The sequence below is a fragment of the Brassica napus genome, chromosome A9 (genome assembly GCF_020379485.1).
Source record: "Brassica napus cultivar Da-Ae chromosome A9, Da-Ae, whole genome shotgun sequence".
Classification (NCBI taxonomy): Eukaryota; Viridiplantae; Streptophyta; class Magnoliopsida; order Brassicales; family Brassicaceae; genus Brassica; species Brassica napus.
The window spans coordinates 34,525,472-34,548,120 of NC_063442.1; the positions used below are offsets into that span (position 1 = coordinate 34,525,472).

Consider the following 22,649-nt stretch of genomic DNA (forward strand, 5'->3'; position numbering starts at 1 on the left):
ACAAGATATGATCTAGACTTGCTGATCCAGTGTTCAACATTCTTACTTTCTTGTAGTTCTCAGTAATTTGTCTTTCCAGAAGCTGACTCTTCTCAAGTTCTTGATTCAGCAGCTGTTTCATTTGATGAAACTTTATTTCAGACTCTTGTTGAACTTGATTTTGCTCTGCAATCACTATCTTGAGAGACTGAAGCTCGTCTCTACCATCATTATCTGCTATCTTCGATGTTGTCTCAGCTTTTGTAGCAGGTTTTTCTAGCTCCAGAATGTTAACTTGTTCTTTCAAAATGGCTGTATCTTTGATGAGTTGCAGGTTTTCATGACTGAGCTCTGCAAATTTCTTGAACAATGTTGTATATTCAGACTTGAGATCAGCAGTCACATCTTCTCCTTCTCTCTCTGAATCTGAATTTGAATTTGAATCTGTGCTAGAATGATGATCAACCATTGTATCTTGACCAGCGAGAGCAACAAAGTTGTTTAACAAATCTTCTTCATCACTCTCACTTTCTGATTCAGTGTCACTAAAGCATAACAAAGACTTGTCTTTCTTCAGATTATTAGGACAATCACTCTTTGTGTGTCCAAAACCCTTGCATCCAATACACTTGAGCTCTTTCCGTTTTGCTAAGAGGCATTTGTTACGAAGATTATCAAAGCCTTCATACTCTTGACACTGTAAATTCTTCTCCCTCTTTTCTTTATACTTCTTACCAAGGACAGTAGCTTCATTAGCAATTGAACTTAACTTAGACACAAAGCCAGCAATGGACTTGTCATCTTCCATTCGCAGGTTCTCAAACCTTGAAGCTAAATGATCAATCCTTGTTCTTCTTACACTTGTGTCACCTTCAAAGTGATTAACCAGCACATTCCATGCCTCCTTTGCTGATTCACAGCTCTGAATAATCTTGAATTGGTCGAGTTCAACAGCTGAGAATATCATAGTAAGTGCTTTAGAGTTGAAATTTGATGCGGCTTTCTCAGATTCTGTCCATCTCTCCTTCGGTTTGGGAGCATATGTTTTATCTTCCATGAGCATAGTAGGTGCCGACCAGCCTATTTCAACAGCAGTCCAAGCGTCTTCATTTAAAGCACGAATGATATGTCTCATACGTGCTTTCCAATGGACAAAACTCCCTTCATCCAGCATGTAGAGACTCGGTAGGGTGTTGAATTCTTTCATGGTTTCAAGACTTCTTCCGCAGGACCTCAACCTGTATGTGAATACGGAATCCAACGAGGTGACCCGCTCTGATACCAAATGAAGAGTCTACAGCAGGTGAAACCAATAAGAACACAAAGGATTCAAGACCAACTGTCTCTTTATTAAGAATCACTTAAACAATCTTTTACAAAGACTTGTCTAATCCGAATTACACAACGCCACACGCGGCTTGTCACGGACCAATTCTTAATCTACCCTTTGCGTGAACCAACCCCTGTTGATCACGTTTACAAATCACTCACTTTCTGAAACCCCAAAACCCCTGTTTGTGTTTCTGTGAGAATATATCGTTGAAAGCTTAACCTAATCCTAAGTCTAAGCTTTCCTATATATTGCCACCAATTCTTTCCAATTGTGCAATATCTATTTTCCTAAAAATCAGCATCACCAAATCTTCCAATTTGTGATCTGAGGATCTTCTAGTTTGTGAATCACGTCCAAACAAGATCAGCCAATGGGAACTCTCCACGTCATCACGTCTTAGTTCCTTTTGTCCACGTCGATGTGTTACACATTATCGTCCATGTGTAACACAACAGCAACACGCCAAACTTCAATATTCTTTGAATCTGTCCGAGCCATACTCCAAAGAACCATGTCAATCAACACTCTTTCTGTGTCAATGCACCAGCATGTCAAGCTCCAGATCCCTGAGCTTACATATATAGCAAAGTGTTTCTCTAAATCCAGCTCTGCAATTTGTTTAATTTGGACTCCATCCAACTAAATCGTGGAAGCATGTCTACACGTTGCGAGTATGAGACGTGCATGAACGTTTGGAGAGCGTCAACTAGCCGCTTTCCATTTTTTTAATGACAAGTCCACGAAGAGCTTTGTACAACATGGATGCATGATTTAGTTCATTGTTCTAGGTCCACCGAAATCCCTCGTACCGTTTGAATACCAACCAAAGATGTTTATGCTGACTGCTGAGAATAGTATCCATTAAGACATGATCTCATGGAATTAGCTTTTTATAACCGCGAACAAGACGGGTTAACTAACATTATTTATGTAATTTGAAGTCTTCTTAATCCGAAATTAAAACTGATCGGCTTTATAACACTCTGAACTTTCATACGACGTAAGCTATTAGAAGATGGTCAAACACATGTGTATCGAATTAGATACAGACTTGGGATGCAAGCGGGTTACTTATCATCAATCATACAAAACCAATGATAATTCTTAATTAAGTGCGTTGAATAACTCAAAAAAGAAAGGTATAAATACAAAATAAATGAGTTGTAAAAGGTATAAAATAAACATACTAGCTCAATGAACAAAATGATGCATCCATGATATACAAAATTCTTCTTGAACATATGATTTAAGAATGGAAAGTGGCTTGTTGACGTTCTCTTAAAGTTCGTGCACGTCTCATAGTAGCATCGTGTAGACATGCATACATTAATTTGTTAGATGGAGAACAAATTAAACAGGGAAAAGAAAAGTGTAGAGCTGGATTTTTTTTTTTTTTTTGGTCACTGTAGAGCTGGATTTTAGAGGAAAGCTTTTCTATATAAACCCACCCAAACACGAAAAAACTAACCAACGTATTAGGCGTTGGTAGAGAAGAGAAAATCACAATGAGATATTTTTTTTTTTTTTTGGTCACTGTAGAGCTGGATTTTAGGGCCTTCAGCCCTCATTTACACTTGTTACCATAGAAAAGCAGCCGATTAGTTCTTCAACTAAAAGTGTTATCATTTTATGGATTTCTAAGGTTTTTTTGACTGTGCTCGGACATATCCAAACTTGATACAAATTTGAAATTAGTCTATATTTAACATCAAACGCTTTAATATGTATGGAACTTACATTGTGTTGATAACATGTTGAGGTGGTCGGTTTATAGATGAGTCAGTTTATTTTAAGTTAAACATCATCATTTGACTCATCTATACTATTAAAATAGAAATCACAATCTAATTCATATGCAATATTTCACTTTTGATTATCTACTAGAAAGTCATAAAATTTAGTACCATTTAATTTCACATTAACATCACATAAGTTCTACATTGCACAAGTCGACTAATGTATTGTCTATGATATTAAAAACACAATAAAACCTTTCTTCTTTTTTGAACACAAAAAAAAAAAAGGTTTTATTATGTTTTTAATATCATAGACAATACATTAGTCGATTTGTGCAGAGTTTTTATTATAGTTGTCACGATTTATATTATATAGAAAGGTTTTATTGTGTATATAAAACCTTTCTATATAATATAAATCGTGACTACTATAATAAAACTCTGTAATGTCTACATAAGTTCTACATCGCATAAATCGACTAATGTCTAGGGCCGGTCTCCTTACCATAGAAGCTCGTTCCCAAAATTCTCTATTTCTCCATGTAAACTCTGTAATTCTGAATTAGCTAGCTTCACAGGCTAACTTTTTTTACTTTGAATTAATAATACATGGAGCTTGACGTCAAAAAAAAGAAAGACTACTATAATAAAACATTTTTATCAAACGCTATATGATTTCAACTCGTGTTTCTTCTTCAGGTTTACAACATCAAGACACCTCAAAGTTTTTCCATAGATATTTTAAGTGGATCACTGAAACTATTCTAAACATATAATTAATATATAGTATTGTATCAGTGCTGTGGCGGCCATGAACAAACACTCAAACACGACTTGAAAAGTTGCTGATACGGTATTTTTTTTAATTATCACTAGATCTTGATCCGCACAACCGTGCGAGTTTTTTTTATTTATATACTAAAATGTTTTAGTTTATATAACAAAATTTATCAATAACTTAATGTAATTTAGTATTATATATTATGTAATTCAATAATAACTATATTTACTTGGCTTATATATTATTAGTATAAATTTTGTATTTTTGTAACAACAATTATTTTAGAAACTTTATTATGTAACAATATTACTTTACATACTTTTTATTTTAAATTTATATGAAAGCAAATTAAATTGGATCTATATAGTAGAAAATATATTTTTTGAGATACTGTAAAGAATTTCTTTTGAAAAAAACTATAATAAATTGTACTTCAAAATATGTTTGTAGTAAATATCATATTTTCAAAATGCACTAAGTTGGATAAAATATCTTCTTTTAATTTGAAATAGAAATGAATATTTCTAACAAAATCTTTGTAAATTTTATTTTAGAAAAGTAATCAGTTTAGATTGTTATTATCAGTGAATATATAATTATAATACTTTATATAATTTTACATTTTCATATATAAATCAAAACTAAAATAAATTTTAATTTCTTATTATAGTTTATGATAAATAAAATTAAAATTAATTACTTTTGGATATAAAATTTAAATTGATTCCGAAAATATTTTAAAAAGATTTTTAGAACTTTCTTAAAAAATATTTATTTTTATTCAATTAAAAATATAAATATTATAATTAATCCATGTAAAATTTGATAAAATTTTAAAAATGGTCCAAATGAAAAAATAACGCATGAAAAAATCATCACTAAAATATATATATATTAAAAATATTATATATTTATCAATACATATTATATATTAAAACATAAGTCACAACATTGATTTATTTATGATTTTTAAAAAATAGACCTAATAGACATATTCCTATAAAGTCATATTACATTAATCTTATCATTTATATTTTAGGCCTACCAGAAATTTTTATTGGGCTATCAATAATTAGATTTAAACAATGGATGATCCACTAGATTTATAGATAGTATAATTTAAATAGATATAATTTAATGTTGTACTACTATACCTCCATATGTTAATTATTTAAATATTTGTCGATGTTAACTTTTAAAAGTATAAATATTTTTTTAAATAACAAAAATCATATTATCTAACAATGAAATATTTACTACCTTAAACTAATGAAAACAAATTTTTAAACTATATAGTTTATTTTAAGAATTAAATAAAAACTAAATGTTTAATTATTTACTCGATAATATAAATCTATGAAGCAAAAAGTTTAATTTTTTAAAAACTTTCTAAATTTGTGAAATGTTACAATATATTTGGATATGACAATAAAATAATATTTTACTAATCTTTATATATATATATATATATAGTTACGATTTTAATAATGATATAATAATCCAAATATATATATATAGAAGAAGATACAAATACATGTGAAAGTTTGAAACAATCTATTCAATGAAACAAATATATCGTAAACTTATTATGTTTTAAAAGTTGATTGACATATATATATATATATATATATATATATATATATATATATATATATATATATTATAATATATATACCAATTTAGAATTAAAAATAAATGTTTATATAAAAATAAATGAAAACAAAAACCCGCACGGTTGCGCAGATCAAGATCTAGTGTTTGTTAACACAACATCTATATAAATATTGATACATGTATAATGTATAACATTTTTAATAATAATAACACTTATTATGAAAATACAATAGTGTTAGGATTTAATATTTGATTTGATTTTGTTCTTTTCATGGTGAAATTCTAACATTATTTTATTTGCATTATAAATGTTAATTGTTATTATTATTACTTAGATCATATGCAGGTATTAACTCTAGAATAATTAAATTTTATTATTATTAAGTAGATTATAAATGGTTATATGCAACTATAATTATATATTGACGGAATAAATATATTTTTGAAATTATCCATTATTAATAATATTTTGATGGAATAAAAAGATAACTAAATATCTTGTTAAGATATTGTTATGAAAATACAAAAAATAATTTAAGCAACTTTATAGGAATGGTCCATTTAAAATATCACACATGAAAGAAGTCATGACTTCTCTTTTAATAGTATAGATGATCGTGTCATCTATTAATCTTTTTTGTTATTTTGTCAATATTATTTTCTTTGAACATAATGTTACATCATTATACACCTTTACTACAGTATCCAAAATAAAATCCGAATTATTCCATTAAGAATGTGGATATATTATTCCAACCTTAAACATAAATTGGCTCACATTTTTTTTAATAACAACTAATTATTATACACAAATTTCGGTATTTATAACCATTTTTGGTTAACTAATCAATTAATATCAACGAAAATATTGCCAAATAGTTAACAATATCTTCAAATTAACTTATTCCCCAAATTGTGCTCAACTATCCATATATATCGTCAATATATTGATTATATCTTATAGGTATATTTCTTTTACTGATACAAAATTTTGGTATAGTTCGCCGGTGTTTTTCACCAAATATTTGTAAGATATTGCAATCATTTTTAAGGCAACCTATAATATCTCAACTAAAAAAAATTTGACATGACAATAATTTTCTATTGTACCAAACTCTACATATATTAATGAGTTTAATAATTAAACACAAATCCAAAATATAATATAATTGTGTTTGAAAAACTCATATAAACATTCAGAAATATGGTTTATATTAGAATATATATCATTCTTGAAATAAAAACAAAATGTCTATATATGTATAAATGAAAATAAACACCCCCGCAACTAATTCTAATTTCTAATTAAAATAAATTTACCTCGCATCGAATCCGAATTCGAGACATAATAATATATCACTAATCATTTGTGTTAGTGAAAAATTGTTTTTTATTATGCAAACAAACCTATCTAACTATTTGAAATATCTCAAGACATCATGTTTAGATATTGTTTTAATCTTGTCAAAAGTAAAGGATTAAACCTGATGTTGACTAAATTTATATACTCTATATTGTTATAAATATCAGTTGATATATGGTAAGTAAAATAAGGTCCTACAAGGTCAACTTCGCACAACTATTTTTACCACAGTGATATGATTTTCTTCAAACGATATATATAATAAGACGCTTACTTTAAGACTGAAGCAAGTAGTATTTTGCTTAGTATCTTATACATCATCAAGCAGAGTTTGCTTTTCCAATAACACCTTTCTGTACATGTCCAATTCATAGTGAGTGTGATTACAGTCTTTACAAGCTTATTAACTAAACTGTTATCCTTTGTTCAGTCAAAGGTTTGGGGAAATAGCATTTTTGTAATCACTGCAGATGAACAAGTAAAAGGTTACGGTACCAGATTGATGAACCACCTGAAACAACATGCACGTGATGTTGATGGATTGACGCACTTTCTTACTCATGCACAACAATGCTGTTGGTTATTTTATCAAGCTGGTTGGTGTAATTCATATTCTCTGCAATAGTTGGCTCTATGCTTAATCTGGAAATAGACGTCAACCAACTGGTAGTACTAGTACATATCTTGGTCGGGGAATGAACCAGTTTATTGCATTCAACGTATTCTATATGTTATCGTAGCTATAAGGGAATAAGTTAACTGAGTTGAACCTGGTCTATGGGAGGGGATGCCATATATATATCCTTGTTGCACTTGTTAAAAAATAACAATATGATTAATGTGGTTGTCAGTGGTTGATTTGCTGTTACTATGTTTCTAAAAATTTAAGACCAGCAACATAAAGGTGAGGTAGTTTTTGTAAAATGATGAGTCCTTGAATGAAACGCAAGAACCTCTACGCAATCGTTGTATACTGTATTTTTGTTTGAATAATCCTTTTCATGATGATTTTGGGTTTATGGTTCCAGAATGTTAAATGTATGCATCTCTGAAAAATTATGTTTCCGCACTTTGCTACAAGTCCACTTTTTGGGTATTGAAGTTCTGTGATTTTGTCTTTACTTATAATTTTTCACTAAGTTTATCTGTTATGTCTATTTTCTTGTGTAGGGTTTTACGAAAGAGCTTTACTTGGAGAAAGATGTACGGAATGGGTATGTAAACGATGTCTCTCTTAAATTCAAACTGCTCATTACCATGCTCAACTTCTGTGCTTTATATGATTGAATCATTCGAGCATTTGTGGTCCCTGTTAAGCTCACAAATCTTAGAACAAAAGCATTTTATCTAGTAGCTGATTATGCAAATAAAAAGCTTTGTATTTTCCTAGGTTCATTAAAGACTATGATGGCGGTCTCCTTATGGAATGCAAAATTGATCAAAAGCTTCCATATACAGAGTTGTCATGCATGATACGCCAGCAAAGAAAAGTAAGCCACTGAATATACTTTTAACTCTGTTGAAATATTTTCTTGAGCCTTCTAGTTCTACGGTTTATGAAGCTGTTGTTTCACTTTCTATATGTTCACTATTTAGCTCTGACGTTGTGGATAATTTTGGTAAGACTAAAGAACAGAGGCAAAACAAACCTGAGGGCTAGATTCAGTTATGCTATCTTAGTCAATGATGATTTTTATTTTCCCTATGAGCTCAAGAGTCAAGCTGACACTACACACCACTTTAAAACACCATACACAACGTAAAAACACCACTAAAGAGTAGTTATTCATCACTATCTTATTAAATTATAAAGGGCTTTGGTGATTTGACCCTAAAGATCCTCAGATTCTGATCCCCGTTAACTTTTGTAATGACAGGCAATTGATATACGGATAAATGAGTTATCGAATTGTCAGGAAGTATATCACGTACTTGAATTTCAGAAGGTAAATATCAATGGTTGCGTGTCTTTGTGATTATTACACAAGTCGCAGCAAAAACACCCCGTTTTTAAGTACTATAATAAACGTTTAATGTGCTAATTTCTGCAGAAAGAAGCTGGAAGTCCTAAAAGGATCAGAGCTGAGAATATACCTGGCTTAAAGTCATAATTATATTTCATGCCTGCTATTGCAGTTTGTTACTCATAAATAGAATTTTCTCCATTAACTTGTGCTAGTATCTGATCAATTTAATATGCATGTGCTAAGATTCCTGCATTGGTTAGCTATGAATTTGGGCTTAAAATGTTAAACTTAAGTTGGCTTTAAGAAAAACACATTTATCTCCCTTGAATTTGCTTCTCACTCTCAGGGTTAATATAGTTTAACCATTTCCTAAATTAAGGTTTCAATCTGTAGTTCATTTCCTCATGCTGTGTAGTTATATTTCAATAATTGCTAATACATAAGTCATGGAATACTATTACAGGGGACGCAGGTTGGACCCCGGATCAGTGGGGGCACACTCGTTACAAATTATTCAATGGTTTTGTTGATAATGCGACAAAGCAAAAGCAGTTGAATGCACCTATACGCGTGCTTTTAATGATAAGTTTTCTTCACCTCAGTACTTCGTCATTACATCACATTACATAATAGTATGTTACTGCAATCACTATGCCATTTTGCTTGACAAGCTGGAGTAACTTCAACAGACAATGCAAGATCATGCTAATGCGTGGCCTTTCAAAGAGCCAGTTGATGCCCTCGATGTCGCTGATTATTATGACATCATTAAAGATCCCCCATAGGTAAGAAGAGTACACTAAATTATCATGCTACGTAAATTCGTTTTGTTATCCTTCTACTATCCCTCGAAGCATTAATACCCTAAAAATAAAGTTAATAATTTAGGAATAAATGCAACCTAGTCAAGAGAATACCTTCTTTATCTAGGATGAACAAATTTGCAAAGTAGGAGACAGGCCTATAATGTTTGTTCTGTAAAGAGATGTTTGAACCAACATGGTGTATGTGAACACAGATCTGAAGACAATTGCAAAGAGAGTAGAATCAGAAGAGTACTACGTGACGCTTGATATGTTTGTGGCTGATGCGAGACGGATGTTCAACAACTGTAGAACTTACAACTCTCCGGACACCATTTACTACAAATGTGCAACCAGCCAGGTAACAAGGCTTCTTTATTTTCTTACCTTTCTTTTCTTCTCTTACTCGTTTAATTAAAAATGTGAATTTTTCTTCTTTTTTTGTCTTGAAAGGTTGGAAATACAAGCAGCTCTCCAGTCTGGTGCTAAATCTCAATAGAAGGATGGTAAAGTGATGTTACTATACTCGGTGTAACTGAGATATTTTTACTTATTAGCATTGTTGATCGTTTATGATGTATATTTGCATACGAATATGCTTAATGTTTAGGAATATTGATATAATTTAGAAGACCAAGTCTTACCAAAGTTTCCCATATTTTCTCATTTGGTGCATCCATTCACTTTCTCGCTCTCTATATGATGTCACATTTGTCCTGGTTAGGTAATCCGTTGAACTATGCCACTGCCAGGCTGATGTAAATGTGTACAACTATGTTTTTGTGTTGACAATTTCAATGTTGGTTGCGTTAGACACCTTACCGCTTCTGACTACCAAGCAGGTCGTTAAAGACTTAAAGTTAACATCCATCCAAATATTTCCAAACATAAATGGGTACATCATCATCACCCTTACATATAACACCATCCTGAAGTCGCACAGTAAATAAGAAAAGAAGAGCAAGATAAGAGTTATTTCAAAAATCACAAAGTCGATGACTCAATCTTGGGGTTAATGCTTGTGATTCCAATGGGGCATGGTTTCATACATGTTCTTCGGATTAGTAGCAAACTGATTCTGCAAGCCTTCACGGTTCACCTCTACTCTCTGATTTGGTGCTGAACCGGCACCAGTAGTACTTGGGATTCTCGGTGTGTTGTTCACTGGCATGCCCATGTTTGGTCTTGCCCACTGCAAAGGGTTCACTCCTGTCACTCTTTTCACTGTTTCTTCTGCCATCTTAACCTGCACAAGATTGTACCAATGCAATAAAACTTAGCTAAAACATTAGATAGAGAATCATATTCCTGGGTGAGTTTGCAACAATGTGTACCTTTGTTCTTAGGGTTTCGATATCAGCTCTTAGAATTCTGTTGTCGACAGCAGCTGCATCATACTTCTGATTCATGTCACCAAGACGACCAAGTAAAGTCGAATGCTCAGCTCTTAATTGGTTTACCTACAAAACATGAAAACATTTCCTATAAATCAATGGAACGCTGCTGAATAGGAAGAAAAGGTATCGAGAAACGTAGATGCATATGAGCAAACAATTGTAAGACAAGAACCTGTGTATCAAATTCATTCATTTGTTCTTGCTTTCTTCTCCTGGAGCGCCTAGCGGATTCTCGGTTTGAGAGCATCCTAACCAACCAATTTCGAAATATTACAAAGAATTTATAAATTGGACTTCGGCTTTAGACTTAACGACCATCTTTCCACTTTCAAAAAACAACATAAAACTAACTGAAACATTCCTATTCTAGATTTCAGTTTTTACTTTCCCTTTAAGGAAAGTAAAAACTCCCTGCTACAAACATTTCCCCATAAGACTTCCAAGTTGGACGTATCTCTCTATATATGGAGTGATTATCAGACAAAGATACAAAAGTTCTCAAGAATTGTACCTCCTAGCACGCTTAACGTCAGTAGGATCTCCATTATCAGCTGTTTCCATGTCTCCATCAAGATCATCATCATCAGAATCATCTCGTGATGAAATACTCGTAGTCTGCCTTGCTGGAACAACATCTGGTTTCCTTTTAACGCTTGTTGAAGGAACAGATCTAACAGATGAAGCACCGGGTGAGGTTTGTGCCACAACAACAGAGCCTAGAATAGCAAAAAACAAAAAACAAAAAACATTTCACCCAAAGACTATAAACCATAATCAAAGGAACTTAATTAGATATTCCACAAGGATCACTCATCTAAACAATAATGATATAACCTTGAGCTGGAGATCCCACCGGAGGAGATGGCTTTTGATTCACACCTGAGGCACTCGAATCTTCCGGCTTCACAGCTCCCACCTGCGTATAAAAATCAAAATCAAATCGATCAACAAACACAAACCAAGAGACGGATCTAAAAGCCGTACACGACGCGCAACGGCAGCGCACGCGATCTCGAGCTTGCTCTTGAGAATCGCATGGTACTGATTCGGATCGACACAATCTGAATCCAACGGATCAGAAGCAGACCGCGCACGATCTCGATTCCCTTGATCATCCGCTGGATTCCGCGGCGGCGGCGGCGGCGGCTTCTGTATTTCGACGACATCTGCGGTTTCGTCGACGGTGGAAAGAGACTGCTCGGACTGAACCGGCGGAGGCGACCTTACGTTGATCGTGGTAGGGCTTTCGTCGGAGCCGGACATCTCCCGGAGGAGTCTCTGGAACGCCCACTCCGATTGGCTTCGAGTCATCCCGTCCGGCATGGTCTGCGACGGTACTGATCCCGGAGAGGGTTCCGGAGGGGGAGGGGGCCAGAAGGAGTCGGTCAAATCATCGACAGAGAAGACGATGTGCATCGCTTACCCAATCGCCTTCTTCAGATTTCTCTCTCTCTCTCTCTTTCTTTTGATTTTGTTTTTTTTTGTCTTTTTCTCTCTCTAATGGTGTTGTCTTACGTGGAGACGTATAGATTAGATGACGCTTACGCGTTACTGCGTTTAATTGGACGCTTTTAACCTTTTTTATTCTTCTTTATAAAATCCTCAAATCAGGATGCTTCATGTGAACAATCATTCCGGCTGCTTCCTACTTTTAACAAAATGATACGGCTGCTTTCTCTCTTTTTTTTTTTTTATAAATTAAAAAGAGACAATTAGCTAAATATACATAAATGAAGTCCAGTAATCTACACTAGGTGTGACGTAATAGGTATGGCTTGGTGTGTCGTTAATAGGTTGAGCCATACCTATTACGTCATGAGACGATTTTACCTTCGTATCATGATGAAACTTCCATGTACGTATTATGTCACTTCAGAGAGCAAAAAAGTGTGTCTAAGTTATCAACTGTATCACTTTTACTCTATTCGTTTACTCTAGTTTTTGAGACAAAAAAATGGACAGTAAAAAAATATTTTTAAGTAAATAATTCTCAGAAACTTTTATTTTACAAACCATCTATCATTTAAAGACAAATCTTTTATAACATTTTATCAAAATACTAATGAGTTTTACAAACAATGTATCAATCAACAACAATTTTTTTTTTGTAACATCATACAATAATTTATCAGCACTTTGATATCAAAGTCTCTATTAGCTAACAATCCATTTATCAATTTATTTAGCGGATAACAAACTATTTATCAATTAACATATTAACTCACAAACCATGTATCAAATCATTTATCATACATGAAATCATTAATGAGTTTTATAAACAATGTATCAATTAACGACATGTCTTTTATAATATCATACAACAATTTATCTATTATTTAATACCAAACTCTCTATCAACTAACAACACATGTACCATATAAAAAATCATTTAGCGGACAATAAACTATTTATCAATTAACATATTAATTCACAAAATATATATCAAATCATTTATCATGTAACAAATCATTTAGCGGATAATAAACTATTTATCAGTTAACATATTAAGAGCATCTCCAAAAGACACTCTATAACTTCAAATATGAAGTTTTTTGCTTTCCAAAAAGGAACTTCAAAACTTCAAATTTGATGTTTTGAGGAGTGAAACTCTATATTTGAAGTTTCACTACTCAAAACTTTAAATTTGAAGTTTCATTTTTTTATTTGCATTTTGGTCCCTACAATTACACATCACATTTATGATTCATAAATATTTTCTTGTTTATTGTTTAATCCTTATAAAAATTACATCTCAAAAATATTTTAAGTTTTGATTATAAAATTTAAATTAACACATAAAATTAAATAAAACTTTAAAATAAGATTTAAAATATTTAAAACTAGATTTAGATAACAAAAGTATACAAAAAAACTTTTAAAAAATTACATGAAGACATAAATATTACACAAATTTAAATATTACAACAACACTAATAGTGAGGTAAGTTTGATCCGGAACAGTCAAAATTTCTAAATATTGTCCAGTTTTTTTTTTGTATAACTGAAGATGGTTGTTGTTGATGATGTCTTTTCGTAAAAAATTTCTTGTTCATATTGAATATATTCACGAGTATTAATATCATCAATAAAAGTTAGTCTTTTAGCAATATTTTATGTTTTTCTTTTACTTTCTTGTTCTAATCTAATGTATTTACAAATATTAATATCACCTGATTTCAAGAATTTGTATCTTTACTTCGAAATGCACTAGTATAGCATATATGCATTACGAAAATCACTTTATGGAATAATATGGTATTTTGCTTGAAGTTTAATATTAATTAAGTTATTTTGTTTAAAATTTTATATTTTAATTTTATATTTTATTAGTTAATATTGTTGTAATATGTTTATGTATGTGCTAATTATTTACAAAAATTTTGTAAATTCAAATTAGTTATGACAAATATAAGGACCATATTATAAAATACAAATAGTTTTAAAATTGAGTTTGAAATTTTGCTTTTGAAGAAGAATACCTTTAAATTTCAAACATAGAGTTTTGGAAACTTCAAAATAGAGTTCTTTTTTGGAGATGCTCTAAGTCACAAACTATGTATCAAATCATTTATGATGTAACAAATCATTTATCGAGAAAAATGTATCAAGTCAAACCATGTATCACCTAATTTATCATCAAACAAGCCATATGTGAAACAAATGTATAAACTGAAAAAACTTTTATCAAAATATTTATCCGGTAGTAAATTATGTATCAATTAATAATAAATACTTTAAGACATTTTACCTACTTCATCTTTTTGCCGTCTGGATAAATTTGTGTAAGAGGTAATTCTTAATTGTCTGAAATGGTGAACTCCTAATTTATCTTTCAGCCTTCATGACAACCATAACAGCAAAATGAATTTTTTTTTTTTGGCTTAATACCTAGAATCAAGACTACTAAATCACAAACATATTTGGAATTTTCAGAGACATTAACACTCGTGTCAAGCCAAAACAACTAGAACCCCAAAGGAAAAAGTTGAATCTTATATAGACTCGTTCAAAGCAATCAACCAAACAAAATAAAATATATTTATTTAAAAGAAAATGATTAGTTTTTACCTGATAGTCATGAGATTTTTCTTTATGGCTGAAAAAATTAAGCGGTTCACTTGTCTTCTTCGAATCTTCCTCTCACAAACCAGTTTAGAAATGAATAAGATAAGAGAAAATAAAAAAACTAGAAAATAAATAAGAGAAAAGAGAAGAAGATGAAAGGGAGAGAAATAGAATATAGGATATAAAGAGAGATATCTATAACCTAGAACCTATGCTGTCAAGACTGACACAATTCTAATCAAGTTGGGCTGGCAGCAGGGTTAAATTCGGAACAAAAATATTAATATCAAATCGTATATAGAAAGCTAATTAAGGGTCCAATTATGTGTATGGGAGCCAATAAACTCAATTAAAACGTTAAACGTATGGTTTAAAATAACATTGTAGCTTGTAGAAGACGGAAGTATTGGATCTAGGACTGGTCAAAATTACTCAGAATCCGAAATCCAAACATAAACCTGGCCAAAAAAAATTTGGTCTATGTCTATTTTTGGTTTGATAAAAATATTTAAATGGGGTATAAGGTTCGGTAACTATCAGATAAGTTATGATCTCTGAATCGGAACTTGAAATAGTATTTGAAAAACATGAAATTAACTCAATTTAGGTGTCTCAGCACCGAACTCAACCTGAGTCGGAAAAATAGTACCAAAATATTTGAAAAAAATCCAAAATTAAAGAAGAATCAAAGTCGAATCCGACCCGAATCAAAATATTTTTGGATACCTAAAAATATATGAATCATATATAACTTATTTTAAATTTAATATCTATAAAATATTTAGAATATATGAAACTTACCAAAATAGTCTGACGTAAATATTTGAAAATAGTCAAAAAATATTCAAAGCACCAGAAATGTGAAGTACCGATTTGTTCTCCATTAATATCCAATTTCAAACTTATTTTTATGTTCATTTAAATATTTAGTCTTATGGGTTGTTAAAAAAAAGATATTTAATCTTATGTTATTCAAATTTATATATTGGATATTATTTTATTTTTGGATTTGAGAATTATATGTATATTTAGTGGTTTTGAAAATGTTAACATAATTTAAATAGGTATTCGAACTCGAACCAAACCCAAGCTGAAATTTATAAATATTCAAATATGGTTTATATATTTACTCCTAAAAACTGAAAACATGAATATATATATTTACCCCTATAATTTTTATAGAGAAAAAGACTAGGATAGCACCAGACCAAGTTTTTGTTCCCAAAGTAGCACTCAAGGCTCAAAGTCACAAAAATAGGTTTCATTAAAGAAGTAAATATACACTTATACCCCTTGGGTTAATTAATCCAAACTTTAGGGTTTAGAGTTAAGGGGTGGGGTTTTGGAATTAGGGTTTAAAATTTTATAAAAAATAAATATTAAAATAAAAAATAAAAATTTTAAAAACAGTTTCAAAAAGTATTTTTAAATTATAAAAAGAAAATTTGAAAAAAAAAATAAAAAAAAATTCAAAAAAAAAATTATAAAAATTTCGAATCTGAAAACATATAATCTGAAACTATAAAAAAATTCTTTTTTTATTTTATTTATTTATTTTTATTTTATTTATTTTTATTTATTTTTGTTTATTTATTTAATTTAAACCAAGGGTATTAGGGATATTTTACCCTTTAATGAATGTCATTTTTGTGACTTTCTCCTTCTAGTGCTATTTTTGAGACATAAACTTCAAAATGTGCTATTATTGACATTTGTCCATTTTTATATGTTACGTTCTTTTTGTTAATTCAGGATTTAATTATTCTTTCAATTTTACTCTTCATGTAATTGTTGCTCAAAAAAAAAGTCATGTAATCTGGATCAGTACGCGTAGAATTGGTTCACTCGACCGGAAATTCATATGCCAAAGAGATCTTTTCAAACAAACGAACAAAGACTATAACCAAATGAGACAAAAGATGTAAACACACACTTGCACTAATAATTCAACAAAAGCCACAACGTTTTCCATTACAAATTACTTAACAACCTCTTGGCTCAGTCAATGTCTCATCTAATCTCTAGCTAGCTACTTAACCACCAAAGTGCCTCTTAAGGCTCCCTTTATATATCTCTGCAACAGCACTAGCAGTGTCAGCAACACCAGTTTTCACCTCCAAGATCTTCGAATCCATATACTCTTTATGTTTCGATATCGAATCGATAAGCGCAAAGAGTCGAGAAGCAACAGCTTGGACCTCCTCTTCGCTCTGCTTCACTGCTTCTTCCAATCTAACCCCCGAAGCTTTCAACATCTCTGCAGCTTCTTTCTCCACAACCTCCAGATTCATTGCATCAGTTCTCAAACTCTCAGCCATAGTTTTCACCTCCAGGTCGCAGTTTGAAGCCAACTCCTGAGTTTCCTTCTTCACTAGCTTCATCTTTTCCTCCACTTCATTGACCTGCAACTGAATCGACCTTAGAACACTCTTTCTTGACTCGATCTTCGACGCCATTTCAGACACCTGTTGCTGTAAGGAAACAAGCTCCTCAGCCTTGTTCGTCGACCCTTCTTTGATACCATCATACAACGAACACAGAGCTGGCTTCACCAGAGCTTTATACTCCACACCCATCACCTCCTCAGGTACCTTCCCACTCTCATTCACAGCGAACTGAACATCAACCTTCAACCTCCTCAGAGCCTGGTTACAATCAATCGCCAGCCTCTGAATCTGATGAAACTGATTACTAATCTGCGAGTTAACCTCCCAAGCTTTCTGCTCCCAACCATCTCTAGCCACCTCAGCCTCCCCAACATCTCTCTCCACAGCTTGCAACTCCCTCTTCATCCTCTCAACGTCCCTCACGTTAAAACACTGAACCTCCACGCTCTTCTTCAGCTCCTTATTCTCTTCAAAGATCCGTCCCCTCTCTTCCTCCTTAGCCACCACTTCCTTCTCCTTCTCCTCCACAACCTTCTCCATCCCACGAGTCCTCTCGCTACGTTCCGCAACCATCGTGCGAAACTTGTTAACATCTTTCTCCAAATCAGACTTAACTTTCTCCAAAGCCTCCTTCTTCGAAGGACCTTTCCTCAACGCATCGAGCTTCGCCTCCAATTCGGCGGCAACCTTCTCAGAATTCGAGATCGTTTCAGCGATCGTAACCTTCTCCGCTTCGAGTTTCCCTAAAAACTCCGAATCAAGATTGTTAACCGAATCGTCTTCCCCGCGGATGAAGTGGCAGTAGCTGCGGATCCCGAAGGAAGACATGGAGTTAGCATCCGGAGCCACCGAGGCGAGACTCGACGATAGATGCTGACGGAAGCGAGCGTACTGAACCAACCAGTTGATCACGGCGAGGACGTTAGGCCAGTTGTGAGGCGAGTTCGGAGCGCGGAGGGTGGATTTGGTGAGCTTGAGCGGGCAGCTAAGCGATCTGAGGAAGAAGACGACGTCCTCGTCCCATTTGCGATCGTCGCAGTGGAAATCGACGGTGGAGAGGAGGAAAACTAGGGTTTCGGAGATGTCTTTGACGGGAGGAACGGGGTGGGCGCGGAGAGAGATCGGGGAGTTGTGAGACGCGAGGAAGGCGTTGACGGAGCGGATCGTGGAGGATTGGTGAGATCTGTCGGTGTGTATATCGGAGGCGCGGCTTAAGCCGACTGATGAGGGGCGGCTGCTGGCGAAACTGGCGTCGGAGTCTCGGGAGTTGAAGAGTTGGCGCTGGTAATCTACGGAAGGTGGTGGTTGGGGTTGTGGTGCTCCGGAGAAACCGGCCGTTGTTTTTCTCTTTCCGGCGGCTCCGCCTCTCATCTCTTTGCTCTTCTCAGTAATTGGAATCTGTTGCGGGGATGCGACGATTTGTGATTTTGAATTTTGAACTAAACCTTAAAAAAAAAAAGATATTTTTCATTGTCGAACTCTTTACTCTCACTGATTTAAAATATATGTAGGACCTGTGTTTTGATATAATTTCGAAACTAAGGCTCCGAATGGTAATTGCGGTTTGAGCGGTATTCAATAAACGGTTTAGATACGGTGCGATTTTAACAGTTATAAAAACGTATTATATATGATATATGTACAGATTTTTGTTACGGTTAACTGCGGTACGAGACAGAGCGGTTCGGGACGGAGCGGTTCGTAACATTCGAAGCTTAAATCGGAAGTTTTTTAATATTCATGTATCATCCCTCCTTCCAGGTTACCGGTTTACCTGGACCAATTACATAGTCAAACTTGCTGATTTTAGGCATATTTGTGAAAGGGTCTGTGTTTAGAGCTGGGTTGCGGGTCAAACCCGCCCCGCTGACCCGCCAACCCGCGGGTAAACTGATTTTTTTTACTCAAAAAATTTGACCCGCTTGATCCGCAAGAAGAAAATATGAAATCCGCACCCGCCCCGCTTAAATCCGCGGGTGATCCGCTAGACCCGCGGATAATATTAATAATATTAAAAATTATTAATTTAAATATTTTTTTATTAAAAATAACAATAAAATTTAATATTTAAATATTTTTTATTAAAAATAACAATAAAATTTAATATTTTTAATAATTTTTATTAAAAATAATAAATATTAATCTATTTATAATTAAAATTAAATTATTTTAAAAAAAAATTTCCATTTAAAAATAATATTTTTTTAAAAAATCTTTTTTTTTAGTTTTTGCGGGTTGGCGGATACCCGCACAGAATTTTGGCTGACCCGCACCCGCCCCGCATAAAAGTCACTCAACCCGCACCCGCACCCGCGAACCAAATTTTTTAAATCACTCAACCCGCACCCGCCCCGCAGCGGATCAAATGGGGCGGGGCCCGCGGATAATGATTCACATTCCCAGCACTATCTGTGTTATAATTTTAACCAACATCATTCAGTTTTTTTTTTTTTAAACACAAACTACATTGGAAATTAAACCATGATTTCATCAAAAATAATTTTGAAATACAATTGAATTAAAAGTGGACAAATGGAAATAAAAGATAATTTTTTGAACTGCTCAATTTAGGGTGACTATTCTCAAGTTCAAAGACTTTAAAGAAAGTACTAGTGTATGCTAGCGTTAAAAACGATTCTAACGTATTATCAAATTTGTCTAAGTTTGTGTCTCTACTTTTATGTTGGTTTGTACTATAAATTTTCATTTGTCTAAGTTTGTGTCTCTACTTTTATGTTCGTTTGTACTATAAATTTTCATTAGAGCCGGAGATTATTTATCCGATGATGCTTCTATCTTTGTAACGGATTAAGAGTATAAATAAAATGTAACCGATTAAGAGTAAAAAAAAATATGTTGTATTCAAAATAAATAAAAAATTTGGCTATCAAAGTTCTAATCAGAATTCAAAAATGGGAATTGCTTCAAGTACTTTTGCAGGCAATCAAAAGCTTTGAATTTGTGCGAACTACTGTAGTTTCATTGAAGAATCCATCAACTGGTTTGTGGACAGAGAGACCACACTGTAACTTGATCATACTTGAAATGTCTCAAAAGTTTGGAACATCATTTTCATACATAACTGGTAATTAAGTAAATAAAACACAATCAATAAAGAGTTCTGCAAATGTTCTTCTTTGTGTTTCAAAGAAGAGCAGATTTGAGAGACTTTGTGAGACTCTCAAGCTCTTTGAGCCCTTCCGTTGGCGACTTAGCATCTCCCAAAAGCCTCACCATTGCACTTCCTACAATCACTCCATCAGCTCCCCATCCAGCTATCTGTTCACACCGTTAAAAAAAGTTTGTCAATAACAAACAGGAATACAACTTAAGAGACATTAGGAAGCTTTTTTTTTGTAAGGTTTAGGACCTGTTTCACATGCTCAGGCTTTGATATACCAAAACCAACCGCCACTGGCTTGTCTGTTGCCTGCATTGAGTTATAAACAGCCAAACATTTTAACATCATTACAAGGTAAAGAAGAAACATATGTGTTATTATCATACCTCTTTGATATCCTTCAAGAGCGACTGGACCTTCCCGCTTACAGATGCACGTGCACCCGTCACTCCAATTGAGCTCACCTGTCAAGTCCAATAGCAAGGCCAATACATTTTCAGATATAAAAACACATGTGAATATCTGGAAAGAAAGGAAGATACACAAAGAGGGATCTTACAAGGTAAATAAATCCTTCTGATGCGTCAACAATTCGCTTCATTCTCTCTGTTGGTGTTGTTGGTGTAGTGAGTAGGACCTTCATTACAAAACATGAATGAACATTACGTTATAAACCAGAAGACAACATGTACAGTTTCAGTGCCTCTGCTAAGAAACAATGCTTCTCCTAGTTCTAATATATGGACACAAATTGGAATTTTCACTGATATCTTATGATACGCTGCTACTGACAAGACTGAGAATCTTTGATTATAAAAAAATACATCGTTAAAGAATATGATTACCAGTTCAATGTTGTTGTTAAGTGCTTCTTTTCTCAGAAACTCAGTTTCCTCCAGAGGAACATCTGGAACAACAAGCCCCTGTACACCAACATCTCTGATGCTGGACATGAACTTCCCCAACCCACGTTTAAGAATCGGGTTGTAATAAGTAAACAGCGAAACAGGACAAGATAACTCTGGAAGAACCTGCCAACAACAAGAACACACACACTCACAATCAGAATACATACAAGGAAGTTTGGATGATCTTTGCTTTCAGAAACTAAAACCTCACCTTATCCAACATGTCAAGGATGCTATCAAGGTTGGTCCCCTTCTCCAAAGACCTAGTCGCCGCAGCCTAAATAGAGTATAGCAAGATGATCAATACAAAAGTGAAAAACTTTAGGAGAGTAATAGCATAAAGGTTGGATTTTTATTGGTGGGTTTTGTTGAAACCTGAATAACAGGTCCATCAGCTAAAGGGTCAGAGTAAGGAACACCCAGTTCGATAATGTCGGAACCACAAGCGTCGAGAACTTTCAATGCTTCTGCGGTAGTAGAGAGATCTGGATCACCAGCTGTGATGTACGGTATGAATGCTACCTTCACACACAAAACACAAACGCTTAAGATCAATACAAATGGTGTCAGTAAGATTGAGATTTCAGACAGGAAAAGTCTCTTACTTTGCCTTGTTTTTTGAGCTCCTTGAAAGTATCAGCGAGACCGAGGGTGGGGGAAGAGGTGGAGAGGGCAGCGATGGGAGCCAATCTCTTGAAAGAGAGGGAGGAATCGGGAGAAGAGTGGCGGATTCCGACTTGGGGTTTTGGGGAGTGGAGGAAGCAGACGCCGGATTTGAAAGCAATCGCCATTATTGTTGTAAAAACGTTGTAGATACGATTGGGTTTGAGGAAGGAAGAAAGAGAGTGTTTTTATATACTAAAACGCAGTCGCAGCGATTACACGTTGGGATATATGGAAATAAGTTGGTGAAGTCTACCTGCCACGAGTTGTTCACTGCCTCAGCCGCCGTCACGTTGCATTTGTATTAAGAAAAGCTCGTATTAGTCTTACTTAGATCAAGAAAAAAAATATATGATTATACTGTATTTAATTATAAAAGGGGATTATTGGTAGATGAAATTCTTAAATTTGATGTATCGAATATATAACTTACTGAATAATCATTTTCAAGCGTTGACAAAAATAATTTTCATTTTCAAGCTTAAATGTAAAATATGTGTGAAAATGTAACTGGATAAAAGTTTTACCATTC

General features: G+C 33.4%; 3 protein-coding genes across 3 annotated transcripts; all 3 read right to left on the bottom strand.

The window, feature by feature from the left end:
- Window positions 1-10,419: 10,419 nt before the first annotated feature.
- Window positions 10,420-12,496, bottom strand: LOC111212259 (basic leucine zipper 25-like). Its single transcript, XM_022713719.2, has 6 exons — window positions 11,958-12,496; window positions 11,808-11,889; window positions 11,485-11,689; window positions 11,146-11,221; window positions 10,911-11,036; window positions 10,420-10,822 (listed from the first exon to the last, which is right to left on the bottom strand). The coding sequence occupies exons 1-6, from the start codon at window positions 12,387-12,389 to the stop codon at window positions 10,589-10,591; spliced, it is 1,155 nt and encodes a 384-aa protein (XP_022569440.1). The 5' UTR covers window positions 12,390-12,496; the 3' UTR covers window positions 10,420-10,588.
- A 4,373-nt stretch (window positions 12,497-16,869) lies between these two features.
- Window positions 16,870-18,920, bottom strand: LOC106415264 (kinetochore protein NDC80 homolog). Its single transcript, XM_048741148.1, has one exon. It carries the CDS (start codon window positions 18,794-18,796, stop codon window positions 17,072-17,074), a length of 1,725 nt encoding a protein of 574 aa, XP_048597105.1. The 5' UTR covers window positions 18,797-18,920; the 3' UTR covers window positions 16,870-17,071.
- A 1,504-nt stretch (window positions 18,921-20,424) lies between these two features.
- LOC106415880 (tryptophan synthase alpha chain, chloroplastic) lies at window positions 20,425-22,413 on the bottom strand. Its single transcript, XM_013856694.3, has 8 exons — window positions 22,060-22,413; window positions 21,830-21,976; window positions 21,666-21,731; window positions 21,392-21,577; window positions 21,106-21,183; window positions 20,933-21,010; window positions 20,796-20,855; window positions 20,425-20,704 (listed from the first exon to the last, which is right to left on the bottom strand). Exons 1-8 carry the CDS (start codon window positions 22,243-22,245, stop codon window positions 20,570-20,572), a joined length of 936 nt encoding a protein of 311 aa, XP_013712148.1. The 5' UTR covers window positions 22,246-22,413; the 3' UTR covers window positions 20,425-20,569.
- Window positions 22,414-22,649: the final 236 nt, after the last annotated feature.

What these genes read in the sequence shown, in the direction of transcription:
- LOC106415264 (XM_048741148.1), bottom strand. Translation starts at nt 18,796, where the DNA reads ATGAGAGGCGGAGCCGCCGGAAAGAGAAAAACAACGGCCGGTTTCTCC.
- LOC106415880 (XM_013856694.3), bottom strand. Translation starts at nt 22,245, where the DNA reads ATGGCGATTGCTTTCAAATCCGGCGTCTGCTTCCTCCACTCCCCAAAA. An exon ending in AGCTCAAAAAACAAGGCAAA is followed by an intron (nt 21,977 to 22,059) that starts GTAAGAGACTTT and finishes TTGTGTGTGAAG; the next exon opens with GTAGCATTCATACCGTACAT. An exon ending in AGCCTGAGCATGTGAAACAG is followed by an intron (nt 20,705 to 20,795) that starts GTCCTAAACCTT and finishes CGGTGTGAACAG; the next exon opens with ATAGCTGGATGGGGAGCTGA.
- LOC111212259 (XM_022713719.2), bottom strand. Translation starts at nt 12,389, where the DNA reads ATGCACATCGTCTTCTCTGTCGATGATTTGACCGACTCCTTCTGGCCC. An exon ending in GCGCTGCCGTTGCGCGTCGT is followed by an intron (nt 11,890 to 11,957) that starts GTACGGCTTTTA and finishes TTTTATACGCAG; the next exon opens with GTGGGAGCTGTGAAGCCGGA. An exon ending in TGAATGAATTTGATACACAG is followed by an intron (nt 11,037 to 11,145) that starts GTTCTTGTCTTA and finishes CATGTTTTGTAG; the next exon opens with GTAAACCAATTAAGAGCTGA.